General features: G+C 63.4%; 2 protein-coding genes and 1 long non-coding RNA gene across 9 annotated transcripts; 2 read left to right on the plus strand and 1 right to left on the minus strand.

Annotated features, from left to right (window-relative positions):
- Positions 1–2,299: 2,299 nt before the first annotated feature.
- LCN6 (lipocalin 6) lies at positions 2,300–11,779 on the minus strand. 6 transcript variants are annotated; one of them, XM_061434181.1, is made up of 11 exons: positions 11,443–11,532; positions 11,147–11,286; positions 7,611–7,681; positions 7,030–7,140; positions 6,679–6,780; positions 6,443–6,468; positions 4,477–4,616; positions 4,047–4,117; positions 3,608–3,715; positions 3,280–3,378; positions 2,300–2,970 (listed from the first exon to the last, which is right to left on the minus strand). In XM_061434181.1, exons 1-11 carry the CDS (start codon positions 11,530–11,532, stop codon positions 2,942–2,944), a joined length of 987 nt encoding a protein of 328 aa, XP_061290165.1. In that variant the 3' UTR covers positions 2,300–2,941. The 6 variants fall into 6 exon arrangements, with proteins under 6 accessions (XP_061290165.1, XP_061290162.1, XP_061290166.1 ...); XM_061434178.1 differs by having other exon boundaries at positions 2,742–3,137; XM_061434179.1 differs by having other exon boundaries at positions 2,743–3,137; positions 4,603–4,616.
- LOC133257783 (uncharacterized) lies at positions 7,675–11,972 on the plus strand. Its single transcript, XR_009739701.1, has 3 exons — positions 7,675–7,815; positions 10,029–10,146; positions 11,233–11,972. It is a non-coding gene; the product is annotated as an uncharacterized LOC133257783 (long non-coding RNA).
- A 5,970-nt stretch (positions 11,973–17,942) lies between these two features.
- On the plus strand, positions 17,943–21,647 carry LCN15 (lipocalin 15). Of its 2 annotated transcripts, XM_061434184.1 has the most exons (7): positions 17,946–18,102; positions 18,481–18,620; positions 18,698–18,768; positions 18,919–19,029; positions 19,640–19,741; positions 19,985–20,051; positions 21,511–21,647. In XM_061434184.1, exons 1-6 carry the CDS (start codon positions 18,007–18,009, stop codon positions 20,017–20,019), a joined length of 555 nt encoding a protein of 184 aa, XP_061290168.1. In that variant the 5' UTR covers positions 17,946–18,006; the 3' UTR covers positions 20,020–20,051; positions 21,511–21,647. The 2 variants fall into 2 exon arrangements, with proteins under 2 accessions (XP_061290170.1, XP_061290168.1); XM_061434186.1 differs by lacking the exon at positions 19,640–19,741 and having other exon boundaries at positions 17,943–18,102.
- The last annotated feature ends 69 nt before the right edge of the window (positions 21,648–21,716 follow it).

Consider the following 21,716-nt stretch of genomic DNA (forward strand, 5'->3'; position numbering starts at 1 on the left):
TGCAGGACACACACTGGGAAGATCCCCTGGAGAAGGGAAAAGGCAGCCCCCTCAATACTCTTACCCGAAAAGCCCCACGGACAGAGGAGCCTGGCGGGGCATGACAGAAACTCAGCAAGGCAGTGGTTCCACCAGGGCCCACCGCTGAAGGAGCAGAGCCTGCCCGCTCCTGGGCGAGAGGGACCCCAGCGCCTCCCTTGCCGCCTCCCCCTCCACTGTCCCCGTGCTCAGGTCACTCCGGAGGCCTCCTCACCCCAACCAGGGGCCCAAATGAGGACCCCAGGGCCAACAAGGAGGGTCTTGTCCCTGGTCCCCGATGGTGGTCCCGTGCCTGCCCCCTTCTGCGCCCCCGGGTCCCCAGTCCCCCACGTCCCCAGGCTGCCCCCTGCTCAGAAGGACCTCAGGGAGCAGAAAGCTTTTTCCAAGGACTCGGAGCACAGTGGGTCACGGATGGGGGAGCAAGGTCAACAGACTCTCCCGCAATCTTATGGGGCCTCCGGGACCACCCTGTCTAAGCACCCCCTCTACGGGGGAGTAAGCTGAGGCCTCCTCTCCTGCAGCCCCTCCACACTGGGGAGGAGCCTCATCCTAGCTCCCGGTGCCCAGAGTGCTGGACACAGAACCCCAGACCCTGTCTTCCCCAGGCCTCTCTAGGGATGGCCCAGTGGGCACCCTGGCGACCCCCTTCCCATGCTGTGGGCCGGGCATGTTGCTGGGGGCTCACTGTCTCTGTCCCCAGCCTCCTCCTCCTCAGCCCTGTCCCTCCCCCCATGCACACCCCTCTGACTCCCAGCAGGACAGTGAGCGTGTGTGTGCACGCGTGCACCTGCGCCCTCGTGGGGACGCCCAGAGGAATTGGCCCCCATGGGAGGGGTGGCAGGGGTCCTCCAGGACCTGAGGAGCTCTCACCCCAGAGGAAACCCCCGGAGAGGGGTGAGGCCAGCCGGGCAGCAAATCTAGGAGGAGGCTGTTAAAATACAGGGAACAGAGCCCAATCCCGGCGCCACGGTGAGACCCAGCCTCAGGGTGCACAGCAGACCAAGATCCTGCGATGCTGCTGTTGGTCTGGGAAGTACTAAGGCTCCAGGGAGGCCTTCGAGGTTCACATAAGGGCCCCTTGGATGTTTGAGACTGAGCGCTCCCAAATTCTAACCATCAAACCTAGAGAAAGACAGGTTTCCTGAGGAACCGTGGGTGTGGCCCTGGGCACCTGGAGTACGCTGGAGGCAAACGCAGGGAAAACCCTCCAAGCCTCGCAAGCGCCTTGCGGCTGATCCTGGCGCAGGGCGGCCTTGGGCCGACCCTCCAGGCTGGAGATGGGCTGAGGGCTGTGCCCACCTGGCGCGTGTCCCCACGCCTCCTTCAGAGGTGGCCGAGCACTTGAAAAAGAAGCGTCTTCGATGACAAGGCATGGAGCCTCAGAACCAAGAGTCCGGGGACCCCCACCCCCAGAAGGGCCGCCCTTCCTCCTTCCAGGACGGGCGCACCCAGGCGGCCCCCGTCTCTGTCTGCCAGGGAGGCTGAGTGCTGGGCCGGGAGGCACGTGGAGTAGAGGAGGCCTGCAGGGCTCAAGCCACACGGGCACGACGGGAGCCCCGGAGCGGAGAGGCAGGCGGAGGGAAGCCCCCCGACATGAGCTGCTGCGGTGGAGAGTGGGGCCAGGTGGCAACTCGGAGGTCGGAGGCGAGCAACTCCGGGCGAGCCTGAGCCTTCAGACGACTCCTGTTCGCTCCCCAACCCCATGTGCCCTCGTCACGGCCACGAGACAGGCACCCTGTGGTTAGCCCAGCGGCTGGAGGGCAAGTCCCCTGAGCCCCCGGGGCTGAGCCGGCCCAAATCAGCCCGTCTCCCGCCCCCAGAGCCGCAGAGCACACCTAGCTGACTTCACCTCTCAGCCCGCCTGCGCCCCCCAGTCTCGAGGTGAGCCCCAGGCGCAGGCACTGAACACATCGGTGGGGGGTTCCCTAGTGGCCCAGCAGGCAGGACTCGGGTGCTTTCCCTGCCCTGGCCTTGGGTCCAATCCCCGGTCAGGGAACTAAGATCCTGCAAGTTGGGGAGCCGCCTAATAATGATAAAGAGAAACGCACGCGTGTGGTTCTTACACAGCAGTAGCTGACAGCTTCAGTCCTGCTTCTCTCCATAGGCGGCCTGACTCGTCCACGCCAGCCACCCCCACCCTAAATAGCCCTGTTACTCTTATGTCCGTCCCCCACCCTGCCCTCTGCTCTGGATCCCATCTCTCCCAGGACACCAGCAGCCCCGTCCACCTCCTCCCTTCCAAGCAGCCCTGCACCCGCCCTCCCCACCGTCTCCGCTGCTCTGGGGGTTTTCAGGCTGTTTCCTCTTCTGGGACGGCCCTCCCTGCTCCAGCGCCACCATAACTTTCTCAGCTCAAGCGTCACATCCTCCAAGAAACTCTCCGTGACCCCTCCTCCCCGGCCTGCCACGGTTTGCGCTTGGCACCTCTGGACACAGTCCTCAGGGTCCACGACTGAACCCGGGTGACCATGTCGGCGTCTGCCTCCCCAGCGAGAGGTCGCATCTGCCTCTTTGCCCCGGGCTCTCTCCCCGGCTTCCTGGGAAGTGTCGGATGTCACGCAACATGGAGGGCGGTGGCAGAGAAAGCACACGGCACACTGGACTGGCCCCGTCTATTTCCCAGCAGGTGAGGGCAGGTAGCAGCTGCCTGCCGCGCCATCCAGAGGACCCAGCCCCAGGTCCCCCCTCCTCCTTCAGCATGCACCCCCACCCCCACCCGGGGGACCCTAAAGAACCCTGCTGGGCCCAAGCCCCGCCCGAGCTGCACACCATCAGTGGCCTGGGGTCTCCAGACCCGTCTCAACAAGCAGTGGGGTGTGAAGCCTGCAATCTGGAACTCGCTCCCAGGGTCTGGGAGGACCACAAGCCGAGCCTCACGGGGAGGAGCAGGTGGGCGGCCGGCTCACGGCAGGATGGTGTGCGCGCAGGAGGCTGCAGGGGAAGGAAAGGGCTGGGCGTCTCCGAGGGATCCCACGTCTGCCGGGCACGCGCGGCAGCTCCCCTGGGGCCTCGGGCCCTGCAGAGGGCAAAGCTGAGCGGCCCTGGCCCCCAGCGCCCCGCAGGGACGCGGCCCCAGCCACCAGCGTTCTCAGGGAGCCCTGGGGAGACAGGATGGGCACGCGCACGTGGCCATGACTTTCTTTAAAGGTGCCCCTGTCGCCCTCTGTCCCTCCATCCCGCACGGGGGCCAGCTCCCTGGCGTCTCGGGGTGGCCCCAGGGCAGTGCCGCCCACACCTCACCGTCTTTTGGGAGCACGGCCGCCCGGCTGGCGAGCCCCAGGGCCTCACACGCGTTGACGAACTTTTTCATGCTCAGGAAGCTGCACGTGGGCTGTCTGCCTGCGGGGGGCGGGGCGGGTGCGGACCAGAGCCGCAGCGTCAGAGCCCCCGGTCGAGGGGCGCCCTGGCCCCCGGCACCACCCCTCACCAGAACGCCCCCGGGCTCTGGGTCAGGGACCTGCAGCCACTGGTGGGTGATGGGAAGCGTCAGCCGGGAGTGGGGGTCCCCAGACAGGCTCGGGAGGGGGCCGCCCTGCAGGGCCCCGGGGGCTGTGGCCCCTGGACTCACTGAAGAGCAGCAGGGTCCTGGTGGTCCTGCCGGCCCGGCCCAGGCGCAGGTAGACCACGCTGGCGCTGTAGTCGGGGACCATCACACGGAAGCCCTCCACGCCCCTCACTGGAAGGGAGGAAGCGCAGAATCCCCTGCTCACTCCTGAACACTGTGGTCCTTCCAGGGTCTCCGGGCCCCTACCACCCGCACCGAGGGGCCATCTGGAAGGGTAGCAAAGCCCCCCACCCCCAGGCCTGGGCTCCTGGGCGCACACCGGCCGAGCCAACTCTGGGCCACTGTGGGCTGACCGCGCATCCCAGCGTCTGTCCCCACCGGCGCATGCTCTCGGGGAGGACTGCTGGGGGCCGTGCGGTCAGGGATCCTGTCCAGGGTCCTGGGGGCTCAGAAAGCCCTGGACGGCCCTCCCCCAGTGCCCTGTGGCCCAGTGGGTACGCACAGGTGTTCCTGAACACCGGCTTCTTCCTGTCTCTCCGCAGGATTACCGAGTGTGTCTGGCACCCCCGGGACCTGGGTGGGGGGAGCGGGCTGTGAGCTGTGGGCCTGGGAGACCTTTCGGGGCTCTGCCGTCCTGGGACATTCCAGCTGGGACCCGGGCCAGTCCCACCGCTCAGGGGAAATGCTCCAACACCCCTGCCCCCCAGCCCCCAGTGGGCTGTGGGGACTTCTCAAAAAAGCAGCCACTTGAGTTTGACAGCAGGAAGTGATGGTGTTTGGGGACAGTCCTTGTGGGATTTCCAGACTGACCCTGGGACTGGTCCCCCCCACTGGCCCCCTCCCCTTCCCTGGGCTCAGGGCCCCCCACCCTGGCCCCCCCATCGGCCCCTCCCCTTCCCTGGGCTCAGGGCCCTCCACCCTGGCCCACGCACCGGTTCAAGGCGAGCACCACCTTCAGCTGGCCCACCTCCTGAACCTGTACTATGGACGCGCCCAGCTTCCTCTGGCCTCCATGCGGCAGCATCCCCTGGGCATCGGAGGCGACGGCAAGGATGTACCAGAAGCCTGAGAACTGCGGAGAGGGCGCAGGGCCTGCCACGCTGGTCCCGCCCAGCCCCGGTCTCCGAGGACCCGCAGGACCAGTGACCCCCGCCCACGGCCCAGCCCATGTCCAGGACCAGCCTGGGTGCCCGCTGCCTCCCAGGCCTTGGAGGCGGACGCCCAGCTGGTCTGCGACCTGAGGCGGTGCAGCGCAGGGCCCAGGACGCAGGGGCCGCAGGGCCTTTTCCTCCAGCTGGCTCCCATCCCACCGGCTCCCCCGCGTCTGCTCGGCCTGTGCCCAGGGCCGCCCCCACCAGGACCTTCCGCCTGCTGCGGTCTCGTTATTCCAGGGCTCGCCTGCTCCCCCCGCCTCCCCTCCACCCCTGGGCACCAGCAAGTGACTCGGCAGCACCCGTCTCGGAGCTCTGGGCTGTGGCCCACGGTCAGCAGTTGAGTGTTGAAGCCCCAGCCTGTTCCCAGAAGAGGCCCTGGGGACCAGCAGACCAGTGCCCAAGCCCCCCGCCAGCCCGTCCCGAGCTTCAGGGGCCCTCTGCCCGCTGCCCTCACCCCCTGGCCCCGGCGCCCGGCGAGGGCGCCGCGAGGCTCACCTTGTGCCAGTTGAGGTTGTGGGACTCTCGGGGGAGCTGCTCCTGTGCCCGGGAGCCCCCACCCAGCCCCAGCAGCAGGGCCAGCAGGGCCGGCCGCCAGCCCAGCCCCATCCTCGCCACCTCAGCTGCCCGCCTGGACGCTGCGCTTAAATGCCCAGCCTGCCAGCCCTGCCGTGGGCGTCAGCTGACCACAGCCGTGAGCCAGCCTGGGGGGCCAACGGAGGGGTCTTGGGCCCTCCCCCCGCCCTGCAGGCAGGGCCAGCCCCACCCTTGGCCCTCGGAGCCAGCCTGGGACACCCCAGAAGACAGAGGCGTCAAAGATCCCGAGGTCACCTCCTGGGCCTCGGGTCACCGAGTGTCCCCTGGAGCCATGCAACCGGCAGGGAGGTTGCTGGTGCTCTTGTCCTAGCCCCACCCCCACCCCCGGGGGGGACAAAGGCTGGACGGGGCATTGAGTTACTCCCCGGGGTGTGCACACAGGAAGTGGGGTCTCTGAGGACGGGGCTGGGACCGTGCTGGTGCTGACGCTGGGGCCGTCTGCGTGATGCCCTTGGCAGGTCCTGACATGTGTGCATGTGTGTATGTGTTTGTGTGTGTTCACATATGTCTGTGTGTGTGTACACCCGATACCAGCAGAGTGCAAGATGACCCTGCCCCCCAGCGGCCCCTGCTTCTGCCAGGACTTCAGGACACAGGAAGACAGACAGACTCCGGCTCTCTGGGGTACCTGGCCCCCCACCCTGCCCCAAGGCCCCAGGAAAAGCCAAGCTCTCACGCCCTGGGCGCCGCAGCCCAGCACCCTGCCCACACATCACCCAGACCACAGGGTCTAGCTCCAGCTCAGGTGGACGGGCCTCCTGTCGGCCCAGGGCCCGGGGTGACCCCCGGGGGGAGCAGCAGTCTCCGGCCCAGGGCCCTGCTTGGACACACGCAAAAGACCCCGGGAGGGTTTGTGGAACTGCTTTATTTGAATCCGCAGCAAGAGCCCCTGGGAGCAGGTGGCCCCCCGCCCAGCCCCTGGGCGGCTGGGCGAGGAGGGCAGTGTCTGGCCAGCCTCCTCCGGGCCCCTGGTGGGTGCAGCATTCACTGGAAACCAAGAGCAACACGGGCGGTCTGGACTCGCCACAGAGGCATCGGCTCCCCGGGGCCCCAGCCCTGCCCACCGTGGAGCCTCCGGAAGACAGGGGCCCAGGGCACCCAGGCGCCTCCTGCCACACAGAGGGGAGGGGTGCTCGGGGAGGCCGCTTACCGGGAAGACCTTGTGTGCGCAGGTGACTGGGGAGGAAAGGGGCCGAGGTGAGGATGGCCGGCCCTCGCCAACCAGCACCCTGGCCCCGCACACCGCCTGCCCCGTCCACCCCGCAAGCCTGATGCTGGGCAGGGAGCAGGTGACCCCTTGAAGCCCCCCTGAGCTCGGCCTGACTCCCCGAGGCCAGGAAGGTCCTCAAGCCGGCAAACGGCCCCCCAGCATCCGGGGACACTCACAGTCCCTCTGGAGCTCGGCCTGCTGCTGCGACAGGAGGCCCAGGCTCCGGCTCCACTTGGCGAAGCGGCCCAGGGCCTCCTGACTGGCCAGGGGCGTCCGGCCTGTGGGGGAGGCAGGAGAGCCAGGCGGGGGTTGGGGCGAGGAGAAGCCCACCCAGAGAACCCGACAGGCCGCGGGACTCCCTGCCTCTGGGCCCAAGGCTCTTCGCCACGTGCAACCCCCCGCCCGCCCCCTCCAGGCAGGTTCACTCCTGGGACGGGAGCGGGGTGGGGGGGCGGTGGGGGGGCTGTGCGTGGGGAGGGGCCGCCCGGGGTGAGGCTGGTGGGAGGGGCGGAGCCCGGCGCACTCACTGTACAGCTCCACGGTGCTGAAGGCCTCCTCCTGGGCCTCCAGCTGTGTGAACACTATCGCGTAGTCCCTGAAGTTGGTGCCCAGCACCCGGTACTCCAGCACGCCCCGGGCTAGAGACAGGTGCCCCCGGGGTGGGGGAGCGCGTCAGGCCTCAGCGGACCAAGAGCCCCCAGGCTCGGTCTGTCGGGCCCCCGCCCCCACCCAGCCCTGGCACACGGGGCCTCCAGGTGGTCTGGGGATGGCAGGTGAGCCCCAGCTCTTCCCAGGTCACCCTCCTCAGATCAGGTCCCCACGGGGGCAGAGGACACCCCCACGTGCGCCCATCTCCCCAGACACCATAGCTGGAGGGCCGGGACTGACTGGCCCCGAGCACCTCCCAGTCCCCGGTGGAGCACCCCTGGAGCTGGGGTGGAGCTGCCCCTCCCCGTCGTGAGGGGCTGACCCCGCACACAGGGGCCTGGGGATGCAGCTGGGGTGGAAGGCCCAAGGCCGCTGGGGGCAGAAGGCAGCCGGATGGCGGTCAGGGGACTGGAGGAGTCCCCACGCTGCCCAGAAGGACCGTGGTGGCCGTCATCCTTACAGGGATTCGCGAAGACCCATCTGGAATTTTGTCTCCGCAGCTCCACAGCCTGCAGGTGGCATCTCTCCAGCCTGGAGCACAGAAGGATCCGTCATCACCCAGGTCCAGGAGCAGGACTGCCCGGACCTGGCCAGCGTGGCTGCAGGGGGGCTCTGCCTCCCCCTCGGGGGCCGCAGTTACCCAGAAACCCTGGTCTCAACCGCAGGTGAGCCATCGGGGCCGCAGGCTGGCTGGGGACCTGCAGAATATACCTCCCGAGGGACCTGCTTTGCCAGATCCACACGGAGAAAACTTGGGAGCACTGCTGAGGGCATGAAAGGCGCCTGAGACAAAGGGGGGTCTGCAGTTTGGGGTAAAGCGGCTCCACGTCTAAAGAGGCCAGTGTCCCTAAGCCGTCAACCCGAAAAATGAGCAGATGGCCTTCTGTGAGCAGAGCAAGACGAGCTCACAGCCAAGCTGCCTGCAAGACCCAGGAGTCACGTGGAAAAGCCTGAAAGGAGCATCACCAGCCCTAACAATGCACACTGTGGAGCCACGAGACGGAAAGCAACCGGACTCACTGGCACAGAAGCAGACTGATCGAAGAAGCAGAGCAGAGAGTCCAGAAATGAAGCAAAATGCCCAGGAGTTAGGTGTCACCAAGTGAGCATCTTTGGCCAGTGGAAGAAGAGGGACCCTGGGCAAGCATCAACGGTCACACCTCGCAGGTCCCCAGGGCGTAGCCCCGAGCAGGTCAAAGATCAGAGGCCTGTCAGCTTCAGGGAGGTGGAAAGACCTCCTAACAACTACATCACAAGACCCAGAGGCCCTAAAAAGAAGCCAGAGTTACATCTACACAAACACAGAAAGAACTCTTCCTACCAAAAACTGCTGGAAGGTGTAAGAGTGGCAGAGTGGGAAATTAATTTGCAACTAACTTTCATCACAGACAGTAGCCAAAATCACCAATACCTAAGCGTTCCTGCGTGTCAATAAAAACCTACCCCAGGAAAAAATATGCAAAAGATACGAACAGACGCTGGGCTGGGAAGGAGCCCCAGAAGGAACAGGCCCCGAGATGCCCGCTCCCCTGTGATCAAAGGAGACAGTAAAAACAACCATGGGGCCATCGGTCACCCATCAGATGGCCACCCAGTCCCGCACCAGCTCGGGGCACCCGCCTCGTGTGACACGGGAAAAGGACAGACGCACTTCAGCTCCAGGGGTTTGTCCCTCCCAGGCCAGCACACCAACGTCACAGCCCTAGATGTGTTTCCAGCTGCGAAAGACTGGAGACCGCTGTCTGCCCGTCAGCAGAACTCTGGAAGGCAGCCCAGGGGAGTATTACTTGGCTCTGAAAAAAAGTTTCTCAAAAAAAGTCACATAGAGTCAGTAGATGACCCAATAATCCCACAATCTGGGTGTGTCTCCAAAAGAATTGAAAACAGGGTCTCAAAGAGATATTTGCACACCTGTGTCTACAAGGCCCAAAAGCCGGAAGCAATTCAGACATCCATCAGCGGACGAAAGGGAACTGGGTGTGGTCCAGCCATGCGGTGGAATATTACTCAGCCTTCAAGGAGGAAATCCCGACGCAGGCCGAAACACGGTGAGCCTGGAGAACGCTGTGTTCTGTGAGATAAGCCAGGCACAGACCAATGTAGGGGGCTTCCTACCCCATCCCACCTCAGTGGTAAAGAATCTGCCAAAGCAGGAGACTAGGGCTCGGCCGCTGCCTGGGAGGATCCCACACGCTGCAGAGTGGCCGAGCCCCTGCTCTGGAGCCCGTGTTCCAACACAGGAGGAGAGGCCTGTGCAACGGAGAGTGGCCCCCACCCTCCACCCCCAGAGAAAGCCCGCACAGCACCAGAGACCCAGCAGGGCCAGAGTGAGCATAAAGACAGCAACAACATTTTTCCTTTGAAAAAAGACTAATGCAGGATCCACTCATGCGAGGCCCTAGAGGAATCAAACCCAGAGACGGAAGCAGATGGTGCAGCCAGGGGCTGCGTAAGGGGACGGGGAGCGAGTGTCTGGTGGGGACAGGGGGTCAGTGTGAGAAGGTGAGAAAGTTCCGGAGATGGTGGTGAGGTTTGCACAAGGTGAGTGTGTTCGATGCCCTTGAACTATGCACTGAAAATGGTCAAGATGGTGAATTTTATGTTACGTTTATCTTACCACAGCTTTGAAAACTTTAAGAAAGGCAAAAGAGAATAAAATCTTAAATGTTTCACAAGAGGGCAGAGAACCCGGGGGGCTGACACCAAATTGTGGCTTGCCTGGATACTTAAGAGACTTGCGTGTGCTTGCGTGTTCCTGAACATCTCCAAGGAGCCGTCACAGATCAAAACCAGGGGCTGCCTGTTGCGAGGGGGAGGAAAGACCCCTGCTGTCCACCTCCCCGTTTCTTTTTTTTTTTTTTTTGGCGGCACGGCACAGTTTGAGGGCTCTGAGTTCCCTGGCCAGGGATGGAACTGGGGCCCTTGGCAGTGAGAGCACAGCGTCCTCACCCTTGCACCCCCGGGGAGCTGCCGGGGGACTCTGATCTTCGAACTAGGTAAGTGTGTTTCCTATTCGAAGACCAACACGTGAAACTCACCTTAAATCACAAAACGAAGCGCCCTCTTGCCCGTCCTCGGGCCCTGCTGTCAGGGTGCGCCCTGCAGCCAGGTCTGGGCCCGCCCCTTCCGCCCCGGTGTGGTCCAGGTCCTCAGACACACACGCCTCCACGCAGCAGGGAGCAAGGCCGCTGACCGACGGTACCCACAAGCGGACGCCAGAAAGGGCTGGGAGGCCCCCGCCCCTGCAAGCGCTCTCGTCCCCTCACCATCCACGGCCGTCCCATGGGGCCTGGCCTTCTGGGTGCCAAGCTTCCATGTTTGGATGGCTTTTTGCCAGCCTTGTTAGGACTCTCTGAGCCTCATGGCTTTGGGGCTACAGCCCACGACACGTGTGAGCCAGTGTTCACCCAGCACAGCAGGGCCCCCGCCCCAAGCCCCATGTCCTCTGTCCTGCTTGTCCGCCACCAGGCCACCCCAGCTGGGCGGCAGCTGCAGCAGGCTCAGCTGTGGGAAGGAGCAGGGCAGACAGCCTCCTCTCGGGTCAGGGCTGCCAGCCGCTCAGGCTGCATGATGACTCCAGGCCCGCGGTGGTGCCCCACCAGCCATCCCGAGCGACAGGCGGGGACTTGGACACTTAGGTGACGTGGGTCCTCGGGGCTTCGTGGTCTCCAGGCTCCCCCAGGGCCCACCGGACCGTGTGGGCTCAAATGCACAGACCCACCTTGAGCGGCTGCTCAGGAGGACCTTGAACAAAGAAGCAGCCTCTCCTGCTGACCGGAGCCGCTGCCAAGCTGCCCAGGGGCCGGGGCGGAGGGGGCGGTCAGAGGCTGTGCCGGCCTCGCTGGAGAAGGCATGAGTCCCACCCAGGGCGCCCCTGGCCAGAGCCCAGGACGCAGACCCCGGAGACCCAATGGAGGGCGGAGCTCACAGCAGAGCCCGGTGCAGAGGGAGGGGAGGGCGGGCCGGCCGCCCAGCCGCGCCCCCGGCCCCACCCACCTGTGCCGGGAAGCCCGCATCTTCAGGGTGTTCTGGGACGTCAGCATCACCTCGACCCCCTCGACGCTCTTTGTGGCCTTTTCCAGCGCGAAGTCCTTCTCCCCTGAGGCCACGGCGAGGACGTACCAGGACCCCATGAGCTGAGGGAGGGGGCGCAGGTGAGGGGCCGTCCCTCCACCCCCAGCCCGGCCTCCTGCAGCCCCCGTGGTCCGGGGGGCCCCGGGGGAGCCCGGAGACCACAAAGGCCCGAGGACCCATGTGGCCCCAGGCCGGCACCGGTGTGGGGGAGCCGCCACCTGCTGAGGGTCCAGCCTCCCCAGCCACACGGCCCGGGCGCTGGGCACCAAGACCACAGCCAGCAGAGCGGCCAGCAGCGCTGCACGCATCCTCCCGAGGTCCACACGCCAGCGACCTGCCCGGGCCCGGGCTGAGCAGCCCTCCCGCCTCTGGATGCCCGTTTATATGGCTCTGAACGCAGTGCTGTGGGCGGCGCTCATTACCAGGCTCCCTCCTGCCTCTCTCCTTGTCCTCCAGCTGCGCCAGGGAGCAAGGAGGGGCTGGGACCGTGTGCAGGGCCCCTTCCACCCCGGCTTGTCCAGCAGCCCTCCACTTGGAAGTTTCCAGAATGAGCATCCTGCCTTCAGCTGCACCATCCCCTCCCTTCCAGGGCGCCAACCCTCTGTCGCTCAGTCTAGGAGGGCCAGAGACCCTGCTCTTGAACCCAGGCCAAGGTCACTTCTGAGAAGAGAGGCAAGAACAAACAGTCCCTCCAGAAGCTGTGGTTTTGGGTATCTTTTGTTTTAGGCATTAAAAATTTAAAAAGCCCCCCCATTTTTTTGAAAGCTCCCACACGCTCCTGGTCCACTCCCCTTCCTGCCCGACTGGCCCTTGTCTCCCGCCCCACCACGGCCAGCACCCAACTGGACGCCCTGTGCCACTCGCCGCCCACCCACCATCCGGACCTGCCAACTCTCTGGGCAGCCTCACTGTGATGCCTCCCACTTCTGCTCACCATGAGCCTGGCCGGGCCCTCAAGGCCACATGAGAGCTTGCCCTGGACCTGGGCTGCCCACTCTGGGTCACTGGAGACCCTGCCTGGGAGCGGAGATCAGAAGGTTCGGCAGGATCTGTCTGAGGCCCCAAAACCCAAGTGGAAGTACCTGGGACGATGCCCTCCCGGGGAGGGGGCGCCCTGCAAACCACAGCTCCCAGCCTCCTCTGCTGGCTGGCTTCCAGGGTGCTGTGGACACAGGACAGGCACCTTGGAAGGTGACGAAAGATGAAGTTGTCTGTCCTGCTGGGCCTTCCCAGGAAGGACCTCAGATAAGCCGGTGCCCCACCCCTGCCTGGAGACAGGACGCACCCTGCAGGAAAGGGGGCCAAAGAGAGCCCATCACACAGAGACCTGCAGAGAAGCGTCGCCCTGCCCCCAGGCCTGGAGGACCCCAGGGCCGGGGCCTCTGGCACAGACAGCCCACCACGGGCAGGGGTGGCTCCCTGTGGCTCCACAGAGGAGGCCCGGGGGCACTGGATGGGGAAGTGGGCAGGGGCTGAAGGACCCCTGCCCAGGAGGCCGAGCCAGAGCTCCTCCCAGCGCTCTTTACTGGGAGGCTGGATGGATGGGGTGGAAGCCAGCCCAGGAGGGGCCCTCAGGGCAGGAGTGGGACATAGGGCACTGGCCGCAGGCAGGGCCCAGCTGGGATTGCCCCTGCCGCCCTGCGCCTCCCCGCCAACCCCTCCTTCCCGCCCCGCTCCCCCCGCCCCACACCCGCTCCCCAGCAGCAGGCAACCTGCTGTGCAGACTGGTGGACACTAGGGGGCGAGCTTGGGCGCTGAGAAAGTGGGTGGGGGTGGCGGCCACGCAGAGCTTAGTGCCTCCCACATGGCCTCGGACCCAGCGCTGCCCTGGACCTTCCTGCTGGCTCCTGCTCAGCACCCAGAGCAGCCTCTGGGAGCCCTGAAACCCTCCCTGTGACCCCCACCCCCCAGCTCTCCAGACCTGAAACCCTCCCTGTGACCCCCCCACCCTCCCCCCAGCTCTCTAGCCCTGAAATCCTTCCTGTGACCCCCCGCCCCCCAGCTCTCTTTGTCCTGGGCAGCTGTCGCCCCCCCTGGCTGGGCTGTGTCCACCTGCGTGTGCCAGCTCATGGCCAGATGTCGGCTTCCTGACACAACTTGCTGCCCCCCTGGGGCATTTCTCCACAGAGACCCCATACGCATCAGTCTCCCCCAGCCCAGCACCTGGTAACCACTAAGCTCCTTTCTGTCTCTGCGGACTTGCTATTATGCATGTCCCACAGGGGGGCTCCTACACCACGTCGTGGCCTTAGGGGTCTGGCCTCTCACCCAGCACCCTGTCTTCGAGGTTCATCGTGTTCTTATATGGACAATCTTCCAATGTGTGGATAGACCACATTTGCTTATCCAGGCAACCCTTCAGCGGAATGCGCGAGTGCTAACTCACTTCAGCTGTGCTTGAGTCTGTGCGGCCCCATGGACTGTAGCCCACCAGGCTCCTCTGTCCATGGGGATTCTCCAGGCAGGAATACTGGAGTGGGTTGCCGTGCCTGCCTCCAGGGGATCTTCCAGACACAGGGATCAAACCTGCGTCTTTCACGTCTCCTCACTGGCAGGCATGTTCTTTGCTGCTGGTGCCACCTGGGAAGCCCGGCCCTTTAGCAGACCTCACCTCAGTGTAAGGCAGCTTTCCTTCTAGGGGACCCCTCCCCAGCTCAGTGAACCGCAGACTCCATCTAAGCTCTTCCACCAGCCCTGCGAGCGGCGTCTCTTTGCTATCGCCCTGTGGCCACTTCTGGGACTGCACCTTCTTGGGTCCAGGGCCTCGCCAGCTCCGGTCTGCCCACCGCCCACCAAGGCACCTCTCCTGCCGGTGCCCCCGTCCTCGTCCTGAGCCGCCACAAACCCCCTCTGCACACAGCAGAGCATGTGCTAGCCTCCTCCAGGGCGCTGAGGCCTGCAGGACGCGATGGAGGCCCTGGCCGCAGTGCCCGGCCCACTGTGTGTGTGGGGCCCCCACTGAGCTGCTGCTGTCTGGGCCTGCGGTGCCAGGCACTCAGGGCCACCTCAGGCCGGATGTGGCCACACAGACCTGCCCGCAGGCAAATGCATGCTGTGAGGTTTCCAGTTGGCAGACATGGGGGTCACAGCGACTTGGGCCTGACCCTCGTTCACTCACAACGGTCAGTGGGCAGCGTCCACCGCCAGGCCCCGCACTCCAGGCTTGGGAAACAGAGGCCAATGGCTGGCCTGCAGGCTGCTGCAGTTCCTGTCGTCTCGGGGTTCACAGGAGAGCAGAGAACAAATAAACTCAGGAGAGAGCCGGAACGGTGCTAAGCCCTCAGGACACAGACCGGCGGTGGGCTGGGTTTGAGGAAGGCTGCTGACTAGGCAGAGTGTGAGTAGCAGGGACTCTGGTGAGGGGCTGGACAGGACCAGAGGGCCCCTGGGCCGGAGGGTATGAGCAAGAGGCCCCAGGCAGGCGGGGAGCGGGCTGGGCTGACTGCTGGGGAGCTGGGCAGCACTGGGCTGGGCTGGGCGCCGGTTTGCGCTTGGGGAGTTTCCACTCGGGGCGGGTTTGTGCTCTGCACCACAGTGACTCAGGAGCGTCTCAAGCAGGGACGCATCAGACTGATGCTTTACAAGGCTTGCTCAGGCCGCTGTGTGGAGAGTGGACTTCAGAGATGAGGGGGCTGGGGAGGCAGGAGGTGAGCGGGCATCTAGAACTCGTGATGGAGAGTCTCCAGACCCCGGCAGGTAACAGGCTGGTGGCGGGAGCGTTCTCTGTGGCCTTGGAAGCCGCCCCACACCTGAGGCTCAAGGGGGTCCGTGGGGGGCCTGCAGGCCACAGTGACCTGTCCCTCGATCCCTGCTTGCTCTCACCCCACAGTTCTGTGGTGAGAGGTCTGACCTCTCCCTGCCACACTCGGATCTTACTTGGGGGCTTCGGACACATTGTCTCCCTGCCCCTCAGCCCAAGAACTGGCATCTGGGAGAAGAGTTCATACAGTCTACCCGCCTACCTATCCACACTCAGTTCAGCTCAGTTGCTCAGTTGTGTCCGACTCTTGGCCACCCCATGAACCACAGCACACCAGGCCTCCCTGTCCATCACCAGCTCCCGGACTCCACCCAAACCCATGTCCATTGAGTCGGTGATGCCATCCAACCATCTCATCCTCTATCGTCCCCTTCTCCTCCTGCCTTCAATCTTTCCCAGCATCAGGGTCTTTTCAAATGAGTCAGCTCTTCCCATCAGGTGGCCAAAATATTAGAGTTTCAGCTTCAACATCAGTCCTTCCAATGAACACCCAGGACTAATCTCCTTTAGGATGGACTGGATGGATCTCCTTGCAGTCCAAGGGACTCTCAAGAGTCTTCTCCAACACCACAGTTCAAAAGCATCAATTCTTCAGCTCTCAGCTTTCCTTATAGTCCAACTCTCACATCCATACATGACCACTGGAAAAACCGTAGCCTTGACTAGACAGACCTTTGTTGACAAAGGAATCTCTCTGCTTTTGAATATGCTTTCTAGGTTGGTCATAACTTTCCTTCCAAGGAGTAAGCGTCTTTTAATTTCATGGCTGCAGTCACCACCTGTAGTGATTTTGGAGCCCAGAAAAATAAACTCAGCCACTGTTTCCACTGTTTCCCCATCTATTTGCCATGAAGTGATGGAACCAGATGCCATGATACTCGTTTTCTGAATGTTGAGCTTTAAGCCAACTTTTTCACTCTCCTCTTTCACTTTCATCAAGAGGCTTGTGAGTTCCTCTTCACTTTCTGCCATAAGGGTGGTGTCATCTGCATATCTGAGGTTATTGATATTTCTCCCGGCAATCTTGATTCCAGCTTGTGCTTCCTCCAGCCCAGCGTTTCTCATGATGTACTCTGCATACTAGTTAAATAAGCAGGGTGACAATATACAGCCTTGACATACTCCTTTTCCTGTTTGGAACCAGCCTGTTGTTCCGTGTCCAGCCTGTCTACACTGTATAAGCATGAATACATGCTGTGGTCCACAGTTAGAAGTTTATTTACTTGGCTGCACCGGGTCTTACTTGTGGCTTACAGGACCTTTAGTTGCGGCACGTGGGAGTTAGTTCCCTGACCAGGAATCGAACCTGGACCCCTGCATTAGGAACACGGAGTCTTAGCCACTCAACCCCCAGGGAAGTCTCTAGTTTACACTTTTTAAAAGTTGAGGTGTAGTTTACACGCTCTGGAATTCACCCTCTTTGGTTTTAAGTTTAGACAAACGCACCACAGTCCATCACCCCAGCATCTCCGCCAGCCCCTTTGTCGTCAGCCAGGCCCGTCTGTCCTTGAGGATTCCCATGTTCTGCAGCCACAGTCTGCACCCCTCCAGGCCGGCTTCTGTCACCCAGCGTGGGCATCTGGGGTTTGCCCTGGGTCAGTGTGTCTGGAGAGGTCTCATGCCCAGAGCATTGTGCATCCTGCCCCCTGAACGGCATTTGGTCATTTCCGTTTTTTAGGGATTGTCAATAAGATCTCATGACCAGCCACCAGCAGGTTTTGGCTAAAGTGTGTCTCATTTTTCTTGGGTAAATATCTAGGCTTGTGACTGTCGAATCACATGGTATTTGAATGTTTTCCTTCATAGGATCTGCCGAGCCGTCCCCAGGGTGTCGCACGCTCTTGGTTTCCTGCCCTGGTGGTGACCACCAGTGTCTCCGGTTTGGAACCAGAGTGGCCAGCCTGCCGGTCTGCCGTGGCATCTCCTTACAGTGAACGAATGCCCATGAGCCTCTCTGCTTGGCTTTACTTTCTGATTTGGAATCTTTTCAAATATTTTGCCTGTTTTTTTAACTGTTTTTTTTTTTTTTTTTTGAGTCTTGAGAGTTCTCTATAGATTCAGGATTTAAGTCCTTTATCAGATGGATGTTTTGTAAATATTTGCACAGGAAGGCTTTCACTGCCTTCTGTCCCAGGACTCTGGGATCTGGGTGAGAGCTGGCGCCTCCTGAACCCAGTGGAGGCGGTGAGCCGGAGCCCTCGGCCCTGACCCCCTGCTCCTCCCCACCCCACTGGCCGATGAGGGTCCTTCTCCGACCCTGGACGCACTTCCACTGGGAGCACAGTGCTGGCCTTCCCTGGGGATGCCTGCCTCTGACCAGAGGACTCCGGGTGGCCCAGGCCACGTGCTGCTCCTCACATGGCGCCCCTGGGGTCCCCTGAGAGGACAGAAGAGGCCACCTGGAGAGAGGCCTGGCCAGCCTGCGGCGCCTCCCCGGCGACATTGCGGTCCGCACGCTTATGCAACCAGTGATAAGGTGGCCGTGACCCCATAATCCACCCCAGGTGGTGGCCCAGCCCCGCCCTCCCCACGGGCTTGCTGGAGGCCCAGCCAGGGGTCTGGAGGCAGGACTGCTCAGGCCTCTGACATCACCTCTGTCCCCCTGAGACGAGGTCCCCAGGCCCGGCTGATGTGACTATGCTCCTGTGCAGGGAGGTGAGGGGGTGAGGACTCTGGGGGACCTGGGCCCCAAGGGGGAGCCTCCTGGCTGGAGCAACCTGACCGTGGGTGCTTCCCAGCGGCGCCCCCAAGGGCCCCGGGCTCCAGCCGCGTTGCCCACAGGTAGGCAAGGCCCAAGCCAAGTGAGAGCCCTCTGGAGCCCTCCCGGAAATGACCCCTGGAGCCAGTGGGGACACTCGGGCGATTGTGCCAAACAATGAACAAAGAGGGGCTGGCGTTTCCAGAACCGAGACGCCGTGCGCTGCCCAGGCGGCTCGCTGGCCCTGCCCCGCTGCAGGCCGGGCTATAAAGCTGCCCACAGCAGTAGGGATGGGCCAGTGCGGGGCCAGGGTCACAGACGGGGATGGGGGCCACGCTGCTGAGCTGCGTCCTGCTGCTGCTCTGTTCACCCTCGGCTCAGGCTGACGTGCTGGTGCAGCCAGATTTTGATGCCAACAAGGTACGACAGGCCCCCGTGCTGTGCCATGCGGGTGGGGGTCCGGGCTGAGCAGCCACTGGAAACAGGAGTGACCGTGTTCTAGCGGAGCCTGCTGCCTCCGTGGGACGCTTGCTTGGTGTCCTGGGCCTGCACACCCTTTAGAGTCCCTTCCATTTAACCCTGAAACAACCCTGTTGTTGGGTAGTTACTGACCCACTTCACAACTCAGAGAACTGAGGCTCCCAGTGGCCAGGACCCCTGCCCCAGGTGAGTGGCAGCACTGGGGCTCGGACACTCCGGAGACCTCCGGCCGAGTGGCTTCAGACAAATCTGTGGGCCTTGTGGCCCACTGTCCGGGTGCCGGGAGGTTCCGCCCCGGGTCACTGAGCTGTCTTGCAGTTCTCAGGCCTCTGGTACGTGGTCTCCATGGTCTCTGACTGCAAGGTCTTCTTGGGCAAGAAGGACCACCTGCTGATGTCCACCAGGGACATCAAGGCCTCGGCGGGGGGCAACCTCAGCGTCCACATGGAGTTCCCCCGGTGAGCGGGCGCGGGGTGAGCGGGAGCGCGGGGCCGGGTGGGCGGGGCCGAGAGTGAGCAGGCCGTGCACCCCCCAGGGCGGACGGCTGTAACCAGGCGGATGCGGAGTACCTGAGAGTGGGTGCCCAGGGGCACTTCCGAGTCCCAGGTAAGTGACCCCCACCCCCTTCTCCATGGGTGACCCTCCCCCATGCCCCTCCCGGGGCCCTCCCCTGCCTCCGCCTGGGCCCCGCCCCCTTTCCCGTGTGGGCGGATGCTCAGCCATTCAGTTGTCCAGAGCCGGCTGTCTCCTCTGCAGCCTTGGGCTACCTGGACGTGCGCGTGGTGGACACGGACTACAGCTCCTTCGCCGTGGTCTACATCTACAAGGAGCTGGAGGGCGCGCTCAGCACCATGGTGCAGCTCTACAGTGAGGGCTCCCCCGCACCCCCCGACCCCACCCCCACCCACTGGGGCACCTCTTCAGGCCCTGCCCACCCCATCACAAATGGGTACGGCTGAACTGAGGGGCCTCTGAAGGCTGGGCACTCAGGCCAAAACTCAGGGCCTGTCTCTGGCTGGAGACCCCGCCTCCCCTGCTTGGCCTGCGGCCTGACACCCTGAGCAGGGGCTGCGATACTATTCTGCTTTAATTTCTCGTGGGCTTGGCAGAGTGAACCAGGAGAGTTCCCCAAGAGGAGAGGCAGGGGTGAGGGCGGGAAGCTGGCTTTGGGAGCTGCAGGTAAAGGTGTCTGAAGGGGTGGGGCTCCGGGGCGCAGGGTCTGGGAGAGCAGCCAGGCACCCCAAGCTCCCAGGTGCCCTGTGTGAATTGGGAAAGGCTGCCCGTCTGTGCAGTTTCCAGTCCCCACTAGCCCCTCAGCCAGGCAGGCACTTTCATCAGTGCACAACCTGCCCAACCTCGGGGGGCAGACCTACCGCCAGCCTTCAGGAAAGGGCAGTGAGGCCAGGGGCCCCCATCTGCCCATGTCTCTCATCTCTGTGACCCACGGGGGTTCACAGCGGCCCCTGCTCTGCCCCAGGCCGGACCCAAGAAGCGAGTCCCCAGGCCCTGGAGGCCTTCCAGGACTTCTACCCGACGGTGGGGCTGCCAGCGGACATGGTGACCATGCTGCCCAAGTCAGGTACCCCTGAGAGCCCCGCCCCTGTCAAAGCCCCGGCCCTGCCAGAGCCTCGCTCCGCCCCCATCCCGGAGTCCTGGGAGGTGCCGGCAGGAAGTAGGCCCTGTCTTCCAAGGCTGTGTTGGCCGGGCCGGGGGAGCTTGGGGATGCCGCCCCCAGCGGGTCCCTTGGCATGGGGAGGGGCTGCAGGAGGCAGGGTGAAGTCCCAGCCAGCCCAGCCTCTCGGGACCCTCTGTCTTTCTACAGATGTGTGCTCCCTGGGGGACAGGGACGCACCCTGAGGGCTCCAGAGACCCAGTTTGGCCCTTCCCAGGTAGGAGCCAGGGTAACACCTCCCTCCGGCTCTCCAGGGCCTGTGTGCCGGGACCTCCTCCCTCTCACCTGCTGAGGTCTGCAAGTGCAGATCCCCCAGCATCCCTTGTTCTCCCTGGATACTCACTCCTGTGCCTGCAGCCTCCACTTACATATCACCTCTTCCAGGGAAGCCTCTCCTGATTACCTAGGGCTGCCGTAGCTTAAAACAACAGGAATTTACTCTCTCATAGCCTAGAGGCTAGAGGTGCGGAGTCAAGGATGGGGCAGGACTGCCCAGAGGCTCTGGGGAGAATCCCTGCCTCTTCCAGAGGCTGTTGGTGCTGGTGATCCTTGGCCTGTCGACCCACCACTCCCATCCCTGCCTCGCCTGTTAAGAGGCCAGATTGCCTTCATATAAGGATGCCCTAAATCAAGGGTGATCCCCTCTCAAGATCTTTAACAATTACATCTTCAGAGACCTTATTTCCACATAAGGGCGTTTTCGGAGTTCCAAGTGGATATGGATTTGGAGGGGCATAATCCAGCCCAGTGCGCTCTGTGTCCCCATAGCCCCTGGCTTGCCCAGAGCATGGGGCGCTGCCTTGGGATTCCCGAGTCCTCATCCTCTCCCAAGGGCCCCACAAGGTGGGAACCGCAGCCTCCTGGCACAGGGCTGAGTCCCCAGGACCCCTTGGGACATGGATGCAGGTGGGCTCTTGGGGACGCCTTCTCCCAAAGTGGAGAGGAGACCATTGGGCCCCTCACCCCCCTTCCCCGTGAAGAACTTGGGAACCTACATGAGCAGTAAACCTCGGACAGGATGTGACATTCGCCGGCGTCGGGAGGCACCTCTGCGGCCTCTCCTGGCATGGTGGGTTAGGTTAGGTGGGGGCTTCCAGAGTGGCCTGCGGGCAGCGGCCCTCTGGCCTTCACTTCATTCTGCTCCCCCGGCCAGGCCGAGTTTGCCCAGGGCTGCGCTGGGGGCATCGGGCTGCTGCAGCTTTCAGTGGGTCTCAATGACGCAGCCCAGGTCCCGGCTCCATCCCTGTTTGAGCCACGTTAGGGATCGGGTCACGTGCCATCAGGAAGGTTCTAGCTGCAGAGAGCCTGAGCCTGTCTGCCTGCTCTGTGCCCCACCCCCAGGATTATGTTAAAAAAGCACCTTTTAGGGTAAAGTGCACACCTACGTGGACCCCCTCTCCAGGGCTGTGTCCGCAGGCTCCTCGGGGTTAAGTGGCTGTTCCACCAGCCAGGGAGGTGGTGAGGCCCTGGGGACAGTGGCTGGGTCCCTGGGGAGCCCGGTAAGGGGGCGACACTGGGGGAGGGGGCCGCCTTGGGGGAGCATTTCCACGGTTGCAGAAGCTTCGGTGGCAGAATCCACTCACCCTGCCCTTTCAGGGGATGAGTAGATGGGGCACCCTGCTGTGTGAAGCGCCACTCGGGTCCCAGGAGTGACCGGACCTTTGCTGTCTGTGCAGGGAGAGCCGGAGCAGCGGGTCCTGTCACCCCAAGTGTCCTGACCCACGGCCCTCCAGCCTTGCCTTCCCGTCCCCCACCCTTCGCGGGCATCTCCTGGGGCCTCCCCCTTCTGCTCAATAAACAGATTCTGCAGTTTCGAGGGCCCTGGATTCTTTGGAGAGGCCGTTAGGGAGGGCCCTGGGGCCCCGCTGTGATCCGGACTCCT

Source organism: Bos javanicus, chromosome 11 (genome assembly GCF_032452875.1).
Source record: "Bos javanicus breed banteng chromosome 11, ARS-OSU_banteng_1.0, whole genome shotgun sequence".
Lineage (NCBI taxonomy): Eukaryota > Metazoa > Chordata > Mammalia > Artiodactyla > Bovidae > Bos > Bos javanicus.

Bases quoted from the DNA above. Each gene is read 5' to 3' on its own strand.
- LCN6 (XM_061434178.1), bottom strand. From the start codon at position 11,532: ATGCGTGCAGCGCTGCTGGCCGCTCTGCTGGCTGTGGTCTTGGTGCCC. The intron at 4,617-6,442 runs GTAAGCGGCCTC...CCCTCTCCGCAG, and splicing joins GCGCACACAAGGTCTTCCCG to TTCTCAGGCTTCTGGTACAT. The intron at 4,118-4,476 runs GTGCGTGGGCCA...CCCCCCACCCAG, and splicing joins GTGGTGCTCGCCTTGAACCG to GTCCCGGGGGTGCCAGACAC.
- LCN15 (XM_061434184.1), top strand. From the start codon at position 18,007: ATGGGGGCCACGCTGCTGAGCTGCGTCCTGCTGCTGCTCTGTTCACCC. The intron at 18,103-18,480 runs GTACGACAGGCC...GCTGTCTTGCAG, and splicing joins CAGATTTTGATGCCAACAAG to TTCTCAGGCCTCTGGTACGT. The intron at 18,621-18,697 runs GTGAGCGGGCGC...TGCACCCCCCAG, and splicing joins GTCCACATGGAGTTCCCCCG to GGCGGACGGCTGTAACCAGG.